This window comes from Oryza glaberrima, chromosome 12, assembly GCF_000147395.1.
Source record: "Oryza glaberrima chromosome 12, OglaRS2, whole genome shotgun sequence".
Lineage (NCBI taxonomy): Eukaryota > Viridiplantae > Streptophyta > Magnoliopsida > Poales > Poaceae > Oryza > Oryza glaberrima.
In genome coordinates, this window is record NC_068337.1 from 5,422,136 (window position 1) to 5,440,174 (window position 18,039).

General features: G+C 41.2%; 2 protein-coding genes across 2 annotated transcripts; one reads left to right on the forward strand and one right to left on the reverse strand.

Moving 5' to 3' along the window:
• The first annotated feature begins 7,520 nt into the window (after positions 1–7,520).
• LOC127757603 (adenine DNA glycosylase-like) lies at positions 7,521–10,442 on the forward strand. The gene is made up of 7 exons (XM_052283149.1): positions 7,521–7,974; positions 8,092–8,151; positions 8,617–8,733; positions 8,830–8,927; positions 9,288–9,838; positions 9,936–10,039; positions 10,116–10,442. Exons 1-7 carry the CDS (start codon positions 7,579–7,581, stop codon positions 10,203–10,205), a joined length of 1,416 nt encoding a protein of 471 aa, XP_052139109.1. The 5' UTR covers positions 7,521–7,578; the 3' UTR covers positions 10,206–10,442.
• Positions 10,443–13,764: 3,322 nt separating this feature from the next.
• Positions 13,765–17,258, reverse strand: LOC127757398 (receptor like protein 26-like). Its single transcript, XM_052282897.1, has 2 exons — positions 13,912–17,258; positions 13,765–13,879 (listed from the first exon to the last, which is right to left on the reverse strand). The coding sequence occupies exon 1, from the start codon at positions 17,256–17,258 to the stop codon at positions 14,211–14,213; it is 3,048 nt and encodes a 1,015-aa protein (XP_052138857.1). The 3' UTR covers positions 13,765–13,879; positions 13,912–14,210.
• Between the last annotated feature and the right edge of the window lie 781 nt (positions 17,259–18,039).

Genomic DNA, 18,039 nt, shown 5'->3' on the forward strand with positions numbered 1-18,039 from the left:
GATCCAACAAAGGCTGAACATCTTGCTTCGTGAGCTTCCGGAGTGAAAGCGGCAGGCCCAGATAAGTGATTGGGAACGGCTCCAATCTACAACACAGAATTGACTGCACCAAAATTGCCTGATCCTCTGAGCATCGGATTGTTGTGATTGCACTCTTCGCAAAATTCGCCTTCAAACCAGTTGCCTCCCCAAAGAGTTGAAGGATCGCTTTCACTGCCCACGTATCTTGCTGCATCGGCCGGAAAAAGAGGAATGCATCATCAGCATACAAAGAAATCGCTGGTGGCCGCAGCCTGCCTCCCATCCCGCACATGGCGCCAGCTGAGATTGCCTTGTTTACCAGGGCCTGCAGGACGTCCATCACCAACACAAAGAGGAGTGGTGACAGCGAATCTCCCTGGCGCAACCCTCTCATCAAACTGATCGGGTCACATTCCTCCCCATTCATCCCCACCGTCGTCCGTGCCGTGCATAGCAGCGAACAAACCCAGCAGGAATCCAGAAGGGACGCACAACTCATTGTAGTAAAAATATTTCCTCAGATAATTATATCTTTCAATGAAGTTGGGTTCCACATAATTATATCCTATTCAAATCACTATGGATATGATCCTTTACATACACATGATTATGCAACTTTCCTGCTAATATAGGTTGTCCCTGTTGTGGCTGCAATCATGGTACTGTTGTTCGAGTTATCAGCAGGTAAAGAATATCCCTGATAAGTGATAACCCTCCTCAACGGTGATTTGGTGAAGAGACTCTGGTAAGCAACTATCTTTGTTGGTCACCAGTAAAGCTGTACACATACATATTATAAATAGTAATACTAAAATAGTACCGAGTTGGTAATTCATTGCATATCAGTATGGTGCACGGAACTGACATTGGGCTGATATACCACTCAGTGAAACTGCTCATGTTCATAAAACCAATTTGCACCGCAATTTACAAGCTCGATTTGCAGTCCCATGAACAAGCCTTCTCTGTATACAGCTGCATATTGAATTAATCCTCCTGTAATCATATTATTTTCTCATACAGCTAAGCTTTACAGTGATCTGAAAACTTCCACGTCTCTTGAACATTGACTCGTTGATCACAGGGAGCTTAATGGTTAAGTGATTCGACCCTTCAAGGTGAGGAGACTTGAACCAAGCAATGATGGAGCTAGGAGCGACACTCTGCAGTGACACAAAGCCCAGTCGCTTCCAGTGCCCTCTGTCTCTAGTTGCTGCCAAGCGCTCTCACTTTCCTGCCAAAGTGCTTCAGTCAAAGTTCAAAAATTTTTGGACAAAACTGGATGACATTCAGGAGGTGGTCCAGGAGGTGTGGCAACAGAAGGTTGACAGTCAGGGTCCCTTTTCGATACTCTTTGTCAAGATGGCCAGAGCGGCGAAGAAGTTGCGCCATTGGGACAGAGGAAGATAAGCAACCTGAGGCCGCGTCTCCAGATCACAAACAAGATCATCTTCCAACTGGATGTAGCACAAGGAAACAGGCCCCTGTTGTCGCAAGAGCTGCGATTCAGGGCTGGACTCAAAGGGCAGGCTGTACCTGACGCTTGCCTCCCTAGCGAGGATAAGCGCATGGCAAAGGGCAAGAATAAAGTTTTTAAAGAGGGCGATGCAAACACATATTTCTTCCACATGAAAGCTAAGGCGTAAGTGTGTGACGGCACAAGTTGATTATCGGCCCTTAGCATGAATCATGATGGTCACATGGCAAGGGGATATATTGATTCGGTGATGGGGGTTCCGACAAGGAAAACAGAGTGATGGACCTTCAAGCACTAGGTTTGGTAACAGCAGATCTGTCTGACCTAGAACCGCAATTCACAGAAGAGGGAGTGTGGAGTGTAATCAAGGAATTACCCAGTAAAAGGGCACCAAGGTCAGACGGTTTCACGGGTCTTTTCTATATATCATGCCGGGCCATGATCAAACGAGAAGTCATGAGGGCACTGGAGAAGCTATACAATGGCAACAAACACAGGGTCATTCTGCTGCCAGAGGAAGGCCCAATGATGCTGAAGGACTACCGGCCCATAAGTTTGATTCATAGTTTTTGCCGAGGCCACTATGCTGTGTTCAGAACTCATCCTCCGCACAGAAAACATCAAAAACAACAAAAACTAGCGCAAACATGTAGTACCCGCACAGAAAACGGAGCGGTCCATTAGCGCGTGATTAATTAAGTATTAACTTTTTTTTTTCAAAAATAGATTAGTTTGAATTTTTTAAGCAACTTTTCTATATAATTTTTTCGCAAAATACGTACCGTTTAGCGGTTTGAAAAACATACACGCGAAAAACGAGGGAGATGGGTTGGGAACCCTTGAAAAAGAACACAGCCTAAGTTGATGGCTACAAGACTCCGCGAACAGGATTGAGAATTGGCGTTATACACACACAATCAGCTTTCATTAGAGGAAGAGCCATTCATGAAAATTTCATGTTTGTGGAAGGGACGGCACAACAATTCCAATGGTGTCACAAAGCAATGATTCTCCTTAAACTAGATGTTACAAAGGTATTTTATCCGGTCTTTTGGGGTTCTCTTTGAAATGCTACAGCACCAGGGTTTTGGCCTGAGGTGGAGGAACTAGATTACTGAACTACTTCTCACTGCAGAGACTTCAGTGGGAATCAATGGGGTAGAGGGCGAACCCTTTAAGCCAGCAAGGGATCTGCATCAGGGGGACCCTCTGTCACCCCTCCTCTTTGTTCTGGTAATGGATACCTTGCATGTCATATTGTCCAAGGCTATCGATGCAAGGACTCTGGCCAAGGTTGATAACAAGTTGACAGCGCCAGTGGTCTCCATGTATGCGGATGTCACGGTTATTTTTGTCCCATCAAGAGAAGAAGATGCCTGGCCAATTAAAAATATCATGAATATGTTTGGGGCAGCAACTGGATTGCGAACAAACTTGATGAAAAGTGTGATCACCCACATACGATGTGATGAAACATCGGTGAAAATGGTTCAATCAATTCTGATCTGCAGATCTGAGGATTTCCAAATAAGCTATTTGGGCCGCCATTTTCCCTCCTAAGGCTAACAAAAGCGGAGTTACAACCTCTGATGTTGGCTAAATGGAAGCCAAAACTGCTGCATTCAGGAGGTCAACTCAGACTAATTAAAACGGTGTCATGGCACTACCAGTACATTTTATGGCATCATTGCAACTACCACAATGGGCGATCGAGGAGATTGAGCAAAAATGTCAAGGATTCTTGTGGAAAGGACAAGAGGAGGTCAGTGGGGGACATTGTCTGGTAGCATGGTGCATGGTTTGCATGCCAATTGAAAAGGGTCACCAGCATAAAGATCTCTATTTGTTTGGACAGACGCTTTGTCTCCAATGGTCAGTGTAGCGACAACCGACGAGCACATCTGATTGGCCATGGACGGTACCGAGTATGAAGCTAGAGAAGGAGTTACAAAGCCTTTTAATTGATGGGACGCCATTGAATAATTGATGGCACTTTTCCGTTTCCTCTCCATACAACATGTTCTGCACGGCCAGAAGAAATCAAGCTATGGTAAACTGATCTGGAAGACGAGGGCGCCATCAATTGTCAGATTCTTCATGTGGTTGGCAATCAACGGAAGATATCTCGCGGCAGACAATCTTTAGAAAAGGGGTGGTCTAATCAACAAAGATGCCGGCTATGAGAGAGGGCTAATGAGGATTGTGCACACCTTTTTTATTAGCTGTGTTTTCACCAACAGAGTATGACGATTCTTGAGTTGGGTGAATATTTCTTTACAGCTGCCTAGGGACATTTTTACTGAAATCACTACCAGGCTTGCTCAGCAGTTAACTTTTATAAATATGAAACAATGACTGTACAATAGGAGTTACAAAAAGGAGAAAGAAAGAGAACCAAAAAAGAGTTATATGTCATAAACTTTGTAACCAATCAAGCACTGTGTGACATAGAGGTAGAACCTCTTTTGTCCTACAACTATGTAGGAGAACTTCTTTCTTGAACAAGGCAAATCTATATTGATACCTTGAGAATCGTGCCTACATCGATTGGTATGGGTTGATTGCTTTCACCTAGCAGACCCAGGTTTGATCTCTCGACCTGCTCATATTTGTTAACAACCAAATTTGGTAAGTATTCGTACCAGGAAAGGGGATCTGATCGGAGAAGAGTTGGAGGCGGAGACCGAGTTCTGGAACAGAGCAAGAATCGGCTGGAGTCTGGATCGGCTACGGCTAGATCGGCTAAGGTCGAGTTAAGTTAAGTAAGCTGGTATAGCCGATTCTAACGATAGAACTTGTGCGCGACATCGGGCTCGGGTTGATGTGCTTCAAGATGATTGCCACGCATGGATAGAGTCCTGGGAAGGCAATTGTATCTATTAATTAGGATTATTTATGTAAATTCCTTATAGATAAGTGTGCGCAAGAGTCTGCCGCAAAGACTCGTGATATTTTAGAGTTTGTTAGAGATAATGGTCGTGGCCAGTACGGGCATATCTTGTAATCTTCGGGTATAAATAGACCCCGAACCCTATGTAAATGAAAGATACATTCAATACAATTCCGGCGCATCGCCACCTTTTGCTTTTGTTTTATTTTGACGAGTTCTTGCTTTCGGGTTGAGCTGCATCGGTTTCGATCTTCAACAAGAGGTAAAACTCGTTATGACGAATTATGTTCTCATGGATTAGTGCTTACATCTCCATGACACTCTAATCTCGTTTATATAATTCGCCGAGTTATCATATATCTTACATAATCCTTAACAATATCTCTATTTAATCTATTATCGGCTAACGTTTGCATGCAAAAGACAGCCGATTAGGTTAGATCTTGACGTTGATTTGGATTGTATAAGATATCTACCACTCTATGAATCTTCTAGCGGCTTGATTGTCTAGATATTGTTCTTCTTTTCATACTTAATGCTGCATCAGTTAAGTTTGATCTATTAAGTCGTGCTTAGAATATCAATCCCTAGCCTGCCTTCTAGTTGCCAGTTAGAGTAGCATCGGAGTTTCAGCCGATCGTATCTGATTTAACTATTCTTTATCCTATATGCTTGATTGACATGTTAAATTTGCCCTTTATGTCAAGATATCATTGCATTCACGTGTATTAAGCCTCTGTTTGGTATATTTTGCTTGTTTTAATATCTTAACATAGAGTAGTATCGGAGTATTAGCCGATGCATGCTAGATCTATCTGATCGGCTATGCTATAAACATATATAGTCTGACTATTAATATATATTTCGATCTAAGTGATTTATACTGTCTCGGCATGGCGGCCGATCTATCCCAATCACTTGATTTAAGTATATATTGATATGCCGATTATATATTGTTAATATCTACAGCCGATCGAATAGATTTAGTTCTTTATTGTTTATTGCCAATTGCCGATCGATCTATATATGACATCGGCTCAAACGTAAATGATATGTCATCGGCATCTGGCCGATCGGCTATCATTTGTATATTTAACCACGGTTCTTTTGTCTTTATTTCTTGTTGATTACAGGATCAAATCAACTGGCACGCTCACACATCCGAAGGCAAGTTTTGGACCTGCACTGGAGTTAAGCAGATCTCCCAGGCCTCGTGTTTTCTATCAACAATATTCCACCTAGATTAAATGAAGGGTTGGAAAAATATGTGGTTTCTCCTATCTTAATACCATTGGATGACTAGCTCCTTCTAGACATCCCAACATTTTTTTATACTAGCAAAAATGCCCGTGCGTTGCAATGGGTGAAAAAATTCTAACAATAATATATGTTTATCATACATAACCATGTCAATGACAATGTTTGTATATATTGTTTGTAGCTAAGACAATAAAAACAATGGAATATCTACAATGTAATGACCCAACCTCGACGATGACAACCTTACCGATGCTTGCTTTACCTAAAATAATTGAATTATCCACGTGACAACATATATCTAATCTAAAATACTCTTTCAATCTTATTCTTGCAACCAATAATAAGATAAATCAAATACTACATTGCTTCGCATGGTCAAGTCTACACAAAATAGAGTCACTGTGCACTCTTATCTAAATAACAATTAAAAATATGTTTATTTTTTAATATTATTTCTATATCATATGTTATCAGAAATATTAACTATACTTAACAAAAATAGCTTGATAATTGCATATAGAGACGAAACAAAAGCCGCATAGGAGATGGAAAAAAATCAATGGTCCTATCTGATCTAAGCGTCCATCAATTTAGCATTTTTTCTGATATTTTTATTAGAGCAGCTTGTTTTTTATATACTTTTTTTTCATGCGAGGTTTTTTCAAACCATTTTTTTAGAAATGACATGTCTTTTCTAACAATTTTTCTTCGCATGTTTTTTTTATATTTTACAGACGACGGAAACCTTTTTAGCGCTTTTTTCTGACATTTTTTTCTCACGCATTTTTTGCTTTTTTTATCACGCTTTTTTAACCATTTTTATTTTCTCGCGTATTTTTTTCTTTTTAGTTGTACAATGAAAACTTTTCTTTTTAATTGTACAATGAAAACTTGTCTTTTAGTTGTACGATGAAAACTTCTCTTTTCAAATTGTTAGATTAGATTAGATAGAAGAGATATATACGGACTACTAAAACGAATAGAAATTGGACTTTTTTTACCGCGCTTTTTACTTTTTTTTTTCTCGTTCCTTTTTTATTTTTTACTAACCATTTTTTTCGCCACTTTCCTATGGAATTAAACAGACTTTTTTAGATGTGAATTTTTTAAGTAGAGACGGACAAAGGAAATGTTTTGAATTTTTTATGTAGTAGAGATAGAGAAGTATACAAAGCTTATATACGTGCGTATAAAAAAATATACAGTATACAAAGTTTGTATACGTGTATATAAAATTTGTATACATACATAGTATTAAGAAATAAAAAACCAAAAAAAAAAGAAAAAAAGGAAAGAAAAAAGGGAAAAGAAACGAAAAAAAGAAGGAAAACAGAAAAACCGTACATGGGAATAGGATTATATAGGAATAGGATTTTTTTTTCCCTTTTTAAGGGGAATCAGATCTACTTTTTTTTCCGCCTTGAATCGGACATGTTTTTTTTTCGCCACTTTTTTCGCCTTGCATATGAATCGGACTTTTTTTTTGTTGTTGTTTTTCCCTGTTTTTAAAGGGAATCTGATCTATGATTTTTTTTCGCTATTTTTTGTCGAACTATTTTTTTTTGTTTTTCTCCGTTTTTAAGGGGAATTGGACTTTTTTGTTCAGTTTTTTTGGACGAAGGAAATATTTTGTATTTTTTAAGTAGTAGTGATAGAGATTGATACATTGAAAGATGCGCATAAGGTAGGTGTCTGTAAGAATTCATGAGAGTATGTACGCGTTAGGAGCGTGTGTGTTTCTGCATTTTGGAAAAAGAAATTGCAAACACCCATCGTATGCAGACCCTCCCGAAATACTCATTTCATTTCTTTGCTGGCGCGTTAGGACTTAGGAGTTACAAAAAGGTTTTTGTCTCGCTGGCGCCAAGCGGCCAAGCTCGTCAATTCAAAAAATTCAAAAAGGAAAAAAAAAATCCGCCCTTTCGCATCCATGGCCAAGAACCCCAAGGCGGCCAAGAACCGCCGCCCCACGACGCGGCGACCTCGCGCCGTCGCCGCCACCGTCACCGCCTCCGCCTCCGCGGACATCGAGGACCTGGCGTCGCCGTCCAGGTGCAGGGCGGTAGTGGGGCCCACCACGGCCGCCGCGGAGGTGCGCGCGGAGCTGCTGCGGTGGTACGACGCAAACCGGCGCGACCTGCCATGGCGGCGCGCCGCGGAGCCGGCGGGGAGCGGGAGCGGGCGCGGCGAGGAGCAGAGGGCGTACGCGGTGTGGGTGTCGGAGGTGATGCTGCAGCAGACGCGGGTGCCCGTGGTGGTCGACTACTACTCCCGGTGGATGGCCCGCTGGCCCACCGTGGACAGCCTCGCCGCCGCCACGCAGGAGGTGAGACAAGAGAAATTATCTCTCCTCCACCATCGCTGGAAAAAAAATGCAATGTTTGATGCTGTGTGTGCGAGAGTGATAATGGAGTTCTTGATTTGTGGTTACTTATTGTTGCAGGAGGTGAACGAGATGTGGGCTGGGCTCGGGTATTACCGGAGGGCTCGATTTCTGCTCGAGGTGAGTAGAATTCATGGTCGAAACGACGGGGATTGGGATGGGGTTCACTTGTTCAGTGCGTTTTGTGGAAGAATTTTGCAGTTTTTGACAGCGCCCATGAATCGTTTGATGTTTTGTCCAAAGGAGAAATTTTATTTGGAACCCGTTTTGTGTCTGACAGAGGAGGGGATTATTGCTACTAGTTCGTGATGTCTGCTGCATTGTTTTCGCTGGCAATCTCATGTGAAGTTATCAGTTCATCTGGTGAAGATTTGGCTAGTTTGGGTGGAATAACTGACAAGAACATTAGCAGAAATGTTTTTTCCTTGAAAGATGAAATGAATGAATAAGTGCCGATGCATCTATGTACATGGTGCTGAGCAACTAATAGAAATGTTGCTACGGAGCAAAGCATTATTCTGGGCATGCATTTTTGGTTGAATTTCTTTATAGCTCAATAATATTTAACCTTTTGTTGCAAAGTAGGGAGCAAAACAAATTGTTGAAAAAGGCGAGTTCCCTCGCACAGCATCAACACTTCGTGAAGTTCGTGGCATTGGGGATTACACAGCAGGAGCCATTGCTTCCATAGCCTTCAATGAGGTTGTGCTCCACATAATTTATATCTGATTCAAGTCACCATGGGTGTGATCCTTCTTTATATACTCACATGATTATGTAACTTTCTTGCTAATGTAGGTTGTCCCTGTTGTGGACGGAAATGTTGTTCGAGTTATTAGCAGGTTTTATGCTATTCCTGATAACCCAAAGGAGTCCTCAACGGTGAAGAGATTCTGGTAGGCAACTACCTCAGTTGATCACCTGTAAGACATAGGCCATGACTTGCACTAAAATAGCACTGAGTTTGGTAATTCATCTCACTGCATTATCATTATTTTGCACAGCACTGGCATTATACTGATATACAATTTCAGTCGAAATGTGTATGTTCATACAACCAATTTGCATTACAATTTACAAGCTCATTTTGCAGTTCTGTGATCCCCATCCAAGTGCAAATGTGATCTGTATATGGCTGTATTTCGAACTGTCCTATGATACCACTTTTCCATACAGCTCTTTCTGAATTAGAAGCTTTATACTGAAATAGAACTTCCAAATTGTATGGCCTTTGAACATCATTTCCTTGATCACAGGCAGCTCACTGGTGAACTGGTTGACCCTTCAAGGCCAGGAGACTTCAACCAAGCAATGATGGAACTAGGAGCAACACTCTGCAGCAAGACGAAGCCTGGTTGCTCTCAGTGCCCTGTCTCTAGCCACTGCCAAGCGCTCGCACTTTCCAGCCAAAATGCTTCAGTCAAAGTTACAGACTTCCCACGAGTAGTCCCAAAAGCCAAACCACGGTCTGATTTTGCTGCTGTCTGTGTTGTTCAAATTTCACAAGGCTTTGGTGAAGGTATAGCAGAGGCAGAGGGCAAAGATAATCTTTTTCTACTGATCAAGAGGCCAGAAGAGGGCCTTCTCGCTGGGCTCTGGGAGTTCCCATCTGTTCTTGTGAACGAAGGGAAGACTGATACGCTGAATAGGAGAAAAGAGATGGACAAATATTTGAAGCAGCTTCTTAGCATAGATGTTACAAGGAGATCCAGTGTGATCCTCAGGGAAGATGTTGGCCAATATGTTCACATTTTCTCACACATTCGGCTAACGATGTTTGTTGAGCTGATGATTTTGAACCTCAAAGGTAATCATTTGTTGTCCATACTAGCAGTTATTCATTTCTGTTTAGCTACATTCTATTATTAATTTCCACATGTAGTTGCCTAATTTCTTTACTGTAGATGATGGGGAGGAATTATGCAAGGAGGGACCAGATAGCACCAAACTGAGATTGATTAACGAAAATGCAGTCCAGTCGATGGGATTGACATCAGGAATCCGGAAGGTACGCACAAATTCAATGTGGTAAAAATATTTTTCCTCAGAGTTGATTAAAATTTTTAGATGAATTTTCACTTCAGGTGTACAACATGGTCAAGGTCTTCAAGGAGAAAAGGCTGAAAGAGCAGAGCCAAGTACCGACGAGGAAAAGGAGTAGACGGCTGAAATAGCAGTTTTTCAAGAGATTAGAGTGCAAATGCTAGTAATATAACTGAGAAGCAACTAGTTAACCACTTAATGCTGATATTATCTTGTAGTAGTATGTATTTGTGCTGCTCACTCAATTTGGCAGCATACTGCTGTATTTTGGCAAAGCTGACAAGAAGTTGGCAGTGTTATCTAAACACCTACTAGCAGTCACTGCTGAAAAACTCAACCCATTTTGGTTGATCAGGCTAAGTTCTGAATATTCCTAGTCCAATTTATTGCTCAGCCATTTTGCACATTAAGACTTGACAACCTTTTTTTTAACCTGACATTAATTATATCAAGAATATTTCTATACCGCTGAAATTTACATGGTACTATGATTTGAGTTTCTGACACTACAAATTGTGCTTCGATTATTTGACACCTTGGATCCACTAAGAACCTAAGATGGTTTTACGTGCCATTGTTACTAGTGTAACATGTGCATTCGCATAACTTTAACCTCTATTTTTATTGTTTATGTATTGTTGATAGTAAGTAGCTGAAATTATTATAACAATTAACAATGTAAACGAAGAATTAGGTTAAGGGAAGTTGAAAAGTCAATGATAGAGTGAAATTAGCAGTTTGTTTAGTGAGAATACAAACCGATTTTTTTATTACATACTCTCTCCATCCCAAAAATAATTAAACCCATAAGGATGAATGTGGACACATGTGCGTCCACATTCATCCCTTGGATTTAATTCTTTTTGGGACGGAGGGAGTACATGAAAGACATGCACGCACACATCACTACATTCATTTTTTGAGAACTCACATCACTAGCACACCTTCTAACGTACGCTCATCGATGCCGTTGCGTTTTCATTGTACTCACCATTGAATGGCCCCCCATATTACCCCTTTATATTTTGTTGGTATACATCATGTAGGTAAAATTTAAGCTAATAAGTTTATTTTGGTCATCCAATTAAAAGTAAGAATTACGACCAAATGAAATCAATAATAGAATCATTTATTAAAATAAGTTGCATTATCCCCTAAAGAAATAAAGTTGTACTACATATAAATAATGTTAACTAGGAATGGTGAGTGCAATGCAGATTTGATGGCAAGCGCAATAGTGTTGTGTTATAATATTTGTTGTACCATTTCGCAATTTAGCATTAATATACTTTTTTTTGGTAGAATGACTTGAATTTAAGGTTAGGCTTGGTTGGCTGGTTGTCATTTCGACCTGTTTAACATGTTCAATGACGCGGAGGCGTAGTGTGCTAGAGTATAACCCACCACCCCAGAGGAATGAACCGGTGACTGGAGGTGATTACCGATTAGGGTTGCATCTCAAGTTTCTACTATATTTGATTTCCTCTCATTTACCCATATAAAAAGCACGGGAGCATAGAGATAAAAAAAAAATCAAATGAGCCTAATCTAGGTTAATTTATATGTTAATCTGAATTTGAAAGATGCGTCTATCACTTTAAATAAAAGAATTATAGTAGCCATTTGAATATAGAGTCTACAAAAATTGTTTGTAAGTAATTTTATGCGTAGTTTAGTATAATTTTAGGTAAACTAAAAGGTAGGATATTTAAATTTGGAAGGTACATTGCATCGTAAACTTTTCTAGGCCAAGCTCAAACAGAGATCCGCTGTGTTGTATATTCTTATACTAAGTTTAGACTCCACCAACATGTATGATAACTGTTATGCTACGATGAAGATGCAAAATGGTAGGACATTGCCTGATGACCTTGCCTTATGCACAATCAGCTCATGGAAGGTTCTCGAATAATTTTTGAACCTTTCAACATTCTTTTACTGAGACTTACCTATGCTCTAACGGTATGTATGATATCAACTCTTGTATCCAATGGCCCATATTTTCAGTTGACGTGGCTTAATGAGACGTTGCATTTTGAGTTTTACCTTTCACTTAGAGGATATAGCGTCACTGTAATTATTACAAAAACTAAAAGAGGATCAAATTATCAAATTTTACTACATCCCCTGCCATTATTTTTATTTAGATGACACTGTCTAGTTTAATATAATAAATAAATAAATAATGGAGGTAGTAATATAATAACTAATATTTCCTTTTGGGCCATTCTTTAACCAATATTTTCACTTTAGACTGGATAATTTAAACTTTGTTTGTACTTTGGACTACCTGTACTCTCTTCTCAAGTATATAAAGGATTCGAGTACATCAATTTCTATCTGTTAATAAACTCTCGCTGTATATGAACCATTTCTTTCACGTAGAATGACGAGTTAGATGTAGATGAATAAAAGAGTGGACGGTGGTCCAAAATAACACAGAGGTAAAATTATCCGGTTTAAATTGAAAACATTGGATAAAAGATAGTCCAAAACGAAACATCATTAATAACATTTGACCCAAAATAAAGCCCCCTTTGATTCAAAGGAAATTTATAGGAATTTTAGATGATTTTATTTCTATAGGAATTTTTCCTACAAAGCCCTTTGAATAAAAGAAATGAACCCTATGGAATGCCTCTTCCCATACAAGTTTTGAAGGAATTTTAACAAGAGGTAGAACCTCATGGAAGAAATCCTTTGAGTCTTTATCTTTCCTCAAATTTCTTTGTTTTTCCTGTGGTCCTCTGTTTTACACTTTTATTCCTATCAGAATCCTATGTTTTTTCTATTTCTTCGTTTTTTCATTCCTGTGATTCAAAGGGGCCCTAAAATTCTCTCTCTAATAAATACCACCAATTTATATATGTCCATACACGCAATTCACCGTCGGTTGCTATTAACGCTGATTCAACATATGAGAACTAATCCTTTCCGCACGAAAAATGAAGCGGTCCATTAGCGCGTGATTAATTAAATATTAGCTATTTTTTTAAAAAAAATAGATTAATTTGATTTTTAAGTAACTTTTTGAAAAGTGTGCGCGAGAAAAACGAGAGAGAGAGGGGTTGGGAACATGGGTGGCAACACACAGCCTAAAAGGGAGAAATCTGCAAATTGCCCCCACCAACACGCGCTGCACAGGCACACACACCGAGGGTCCGTGGCGCTCGCCGGCGACGGATGCGGGGGGAGGGGAAGGAAGGAACGTCGAGGGGGACGTACTCGTCGCCGCCACGCAGCAGGTAATCGCGGGGAGGTGAGCGAGAGATCAGAGATGTGTGTGGACCATGATTTGGCGCCTTGATACTGTCTGTGACCCCCCTCGTTTGCCGCTTGCTGCAGGTGACTTGGGGAATGAGATGTGTGGTGTGGGCTGCGCGATCTGATGACAGGATGAATCGTCTTGTTCGTAGAGGCGTGTGAGTTGGGGGGAGGAAGATTGATCGGTTACACTTGCTGTGGTTTAGCATCCAGTCTACACCAATGTTGACACGCTTCACTGTGCAGGCACCCTGTTCGACGTTTTGCCTAAGAGAGCCTGGAGAGTTTCATCCAGTGTCTACACATGAATACCATCCTGTGATGTGGTGACGACCAAAGCCAGTCTTCAGGACAGCTGATGTCAGTGGCTAGGGATGGTTCTTTCTTTTTTTTTCTTTCGGAGTACATTCTCCTTAAAAATTGGCATTCTCATGATTTTAAGTGATGATTGTTCTGATCTTACCCGTGTGAACTTGTGATCATACAGCTCTTAGCGGCAAGAAAGTTATAAAACAGGGCAAAAACTCAGAGTGCAGATCACCTAATGCTGATATTGGTATATGTTATCATCACCAAAGCACACAATTGGAACAAAGGAGAGTTCACATTTTGGTATGGTTTTCTACATATTTTTCAATGATTTATGTTGTGAAGTTTGCAGAATTAAAGTACTTGATCAACATATACCATAGACATATCCAACTTGTCCAGCAGCACATGATTACAAGAACCTAGTGGACTAGCTACCACGTGATAAATGCGAGCTCATTTTATTACATACCATTGAGCCTGCATTAAAGCACAATTTACAAAATGTTGGCCTCTCTCAACACTGCTGGAGTTGTATACATACTGACATACACAAAGTACTCTCAGCGTTGCTTTCTCGTGCACCTTCCCCATAAAATTAGGATTGTCATTGCATAGGAAACACCAAATCCCAATGCAGTGAAGAGGACTAGTACAACATCTGTGGATTTCTCCGAAGTGTATGTCATAACAATGGGCTCTTTTGGGTTGTCACATTGTTTGGATAACGGTGGTCCACACAAACCAATGTTTCCAAGAAAAGAATTGTTGGAAAAGGTGGAAAACTGATATGAGTCTGGTATTCTTCCAACCAACATGTTGTAGGACAAATTCAGTGTTGAAAGGAAGTTGAGTGATGCTAGCTCCTTGGGGATCCCCCCAGTGAGCTCATTCGAGGAGAGGTCCAATGACTCAAGTTGATTCAACCTGCCAAACTGAGTTGGAATTGATCCTGTAAGGGCATTGTGAGACATGTTGAGCCCGTGAAGCAGTACAAGCCCCCCGACAGTCTCAGGAATGGTACCATGGAATGCATTATTTGAGAAATCAATCAGCATAAGGGTCCTCAATATCTTGGAAATTGTCGTGTCACTCCCTTTGTATGTAACTGAGGCAGTAAACTGGTATGTTTGCCCATGGTAATATTTATTTTCCATGACTAGTGTATCATTTTGAGTCATGGCAATCATGGACTTGAGCATCTTAAACCATGCTTCTGGCAATGTTCCATTGAAGTTGTTTGAGGCCATGTCAGCAATTCTGAGCTGCGTAAATGCACAGCTGTTCCTGTCAACTGTATATGAAGGATCCATTACTTGTCCAGTGAACTTGTTAGACTTGAGGACAAGGACTTGAAGTTTACGAAGTTTACTCATCCAACATGGAAAGGAGTCACTTATCTGATTGTTTCCAACGTCAAGGATCTCCAAGTTCCTGCAAGCAACTAGAGATCTGGGTATCTTTCCATCAATCAAATTGCCACTTAAATCTATTGCCTCAAGTGAACAGCCTTCCTTGATGCTATCAGGTAAATTTCCAACAAGTTTATTTTCTTTTAGACTTAATACTTGTAAGTCAGTGGCATCCTCCATTAAGCAGGATGGGATCGAACCACTCAAGTTATTGTAAGAGAGATCAAAGAGTTGCAAATTCCTAGCAGCGGTACATATTGATGGTGGAATATCTCCAGAGAGTTTGTTTCTGGAGGCCTTGAAAGTGAGAGTTTCCCCAAGGTAAGTTAAGTAGTGAAGAGGAATGAATGAGAACTGGTTGCTTGAATAATCTAATGTGCTACTACCTTCTTGTGGTATAGGTATGGGCCCTTCAATGCTGTTGAAACTGAGGTCAAGGAATTCTATATGAAGAGGAAGCAAAGGATCAGATCCAAGACTTGTAAAGTTATTGTGCGACATGTTCAAGAGGAGAAATTCCAAGCCTTTCCATGTCTTCCATGCCCACTGAGGTATAGCTCCTTGGATCTGGTTATGTGAAATGTCAAGACTAAACATCTTATCGAGATGCTTCAAGATATTGGGAAAAGTAGATATGCTGCAAGATGCTAAACTTAAGAACTCCAAATTGGGGAATGACACCAGTGATGAACTATTTTCTCCATCTACCACTAGTAGTTTATTGTTTGAGAGACTCAGGGCAGATAGGTTTTTCAGTTTTGAGAATGAGGTGAGTTCTATTGTGCCGTCAAAATTGTTCGAATGGAGCACGAGAGTTTCCAAATGAGTCAAATTTAAGATCTGCGGAGGCACCTTCCCTGAAAACTTGCAGTTGTACAGTGCTAACTTAATCAATTCCCTTAAGTTTCCTATTGAAGAAGGTACATGTCCAGACAATCCGCAGTTGGAGAACTGGAGAACAGTAAGAGAAGTTAGGTTGGATATCCATGACGGCATGGATCCTACTATCTGGAACCCAGACACTTCTAGCAAATCCAAGTATAGGAAGCTACCTAACGAAGAGGGCAGTGTTCCAGAGAAACCACTTGCACCAATGCCCAACTTCTTCAGAGATCTGAGATTGCTGATGGAGCTCGGAATCATACCTGTGAAGTTTGTTCTACTGACGGACAAATTCTCCAAGCTACTGTCTTGTGAGAAATTTGGCAGATTACCAGATATGTCAGGATTCTTAGAAAGATCAATTGTTCTCAACTTTTTGTGCTGGAAGATCATGGGAGGAAACCATCCTTGAAACTTGTTTGTGGATAGCTGAAGAACAGTGAGGTTGGAAAAGCCAGCCAAGAACTCTGGCACTGAACCTGACAAGGAATTGTAGTGAAGCTCGATCGTGGTGAGCGATCGCATGGCAGCAAATGATGCGCATATGGGACCTGACAGTGAGCAGTAAGGTAAACTAAGAACTTGAAGCTTAGGTGTGTACTTGGCTATGTGGTCACACCACTGTTCGCCATTATTGGACATATCCACCATTCCCATATGGAGCTCCTCCAGGTTGGTGAGGTTTGTGAGCAAGGTCTCCATGTTTGGTGCTGAGAGCTGCCCAATGGAGTCTACAGCGTACTGTGTGATGCTGTTTTCGTCATCGTAAGACACGATTACGAAGCTCGTGGAGAGGTCGAGGTAGACCAGGCTCACGAGGCGCCCAATGCCAGCCGGCACCTTGCCGGCGATGTCGGTGTCCGAGAGGTCAAGGTGTGTGAGCTCGGTGAGCTGCTCGAATCCAGTGACCGGGAGCTGGGACATGGTGAAGTTGTTACCAGAGAGGTTGAGGTGCTTGAGTGAGGTTAACCTGAACAGTGCATGATCGAGGCCGCCGGCTTGCAGGTTGTGGCCTCCCAAGTCGAGTGAGGTGACACGGCCATCGGCGCCGTCGCAGTGGACGCCCTCCCAGCGACAGCAGTCTGCACCAGGGACCCATGATCGAAAGGTGGTGGAGTAGTCGCCGGCCGTCGCGTTGAAGGAGTGCTTCAGCCGGAGCAGCACGGAAGCCTGGTCTGGAAGGCACATTGCCGGCGTCGTTTCGGAGGAGGTCGTCGTAAGGTCGTCGAGCGTGGTGGCCTGGACTAGCTGGAGGATGAGCATCATTGCTAGGAGTGATGCCACATGGTGAGGGACTCTCTTGGAGAACGACGACATGGTGGTGAAGGTATTTTCGCAAGTGCTGTGCTTTATCCACTTAAAAAGACACGACACGGTGAAATCAGTAGAGCGTGGTAGATTTCTTGAATTTTAGACGACTGTCAGAAGGACTGGGGTCATGTATCATTGGTTGAAAGGGCTGCTGGCTGTTGCCTAAACATTGGGGACTGGAAGATGTGTAGTACATGATAACTGCAGAATACCCCCCAAGTTGGCACACATGTATAGTAATTGCTCCAGTTCTGACGACCTTTGAGAAGACCCGCAAGTTGGACATGTTACACATGTATAAGGGTGTGTTTAGTTCATGAACTAATTAGAAGTTTGGTTGAAATTGGAATGATGTGACGAAAAAGTTGAAAGTTTGTGTGTAGAAAAGTTTTGATGTGATGGAAAAGTTGGAAGTTTGAAGAAAAAGTTTAGAACTAACCAAGGGCTAAATGTAGAATATTTTTTCAATGAATGGTACTTGCGCTAGTTCTGACGACCTTTGAGAAAACCATCGAATCCCCAAGTTGGCGCGCATGTATACATTACCACAATCTACAGTGAGAAGAACCCCAAGCTGGTTTTCAAAAATAAAATAAATCTCTTTTTGAAAGGAATCCTTTCTCATCAAAAGAGTTACCACTTTCTTTGGTATGAAAAAAAAAACTATATCTAGACTCTATACTACTTTATACTGAGTATAATGTTAGTGATGGTGTTTGAGTCTGTCTTCAATGCCACAAGCTAACATGTGAGGCTATGTCCACACGTATATGATTCCTTACCAAGG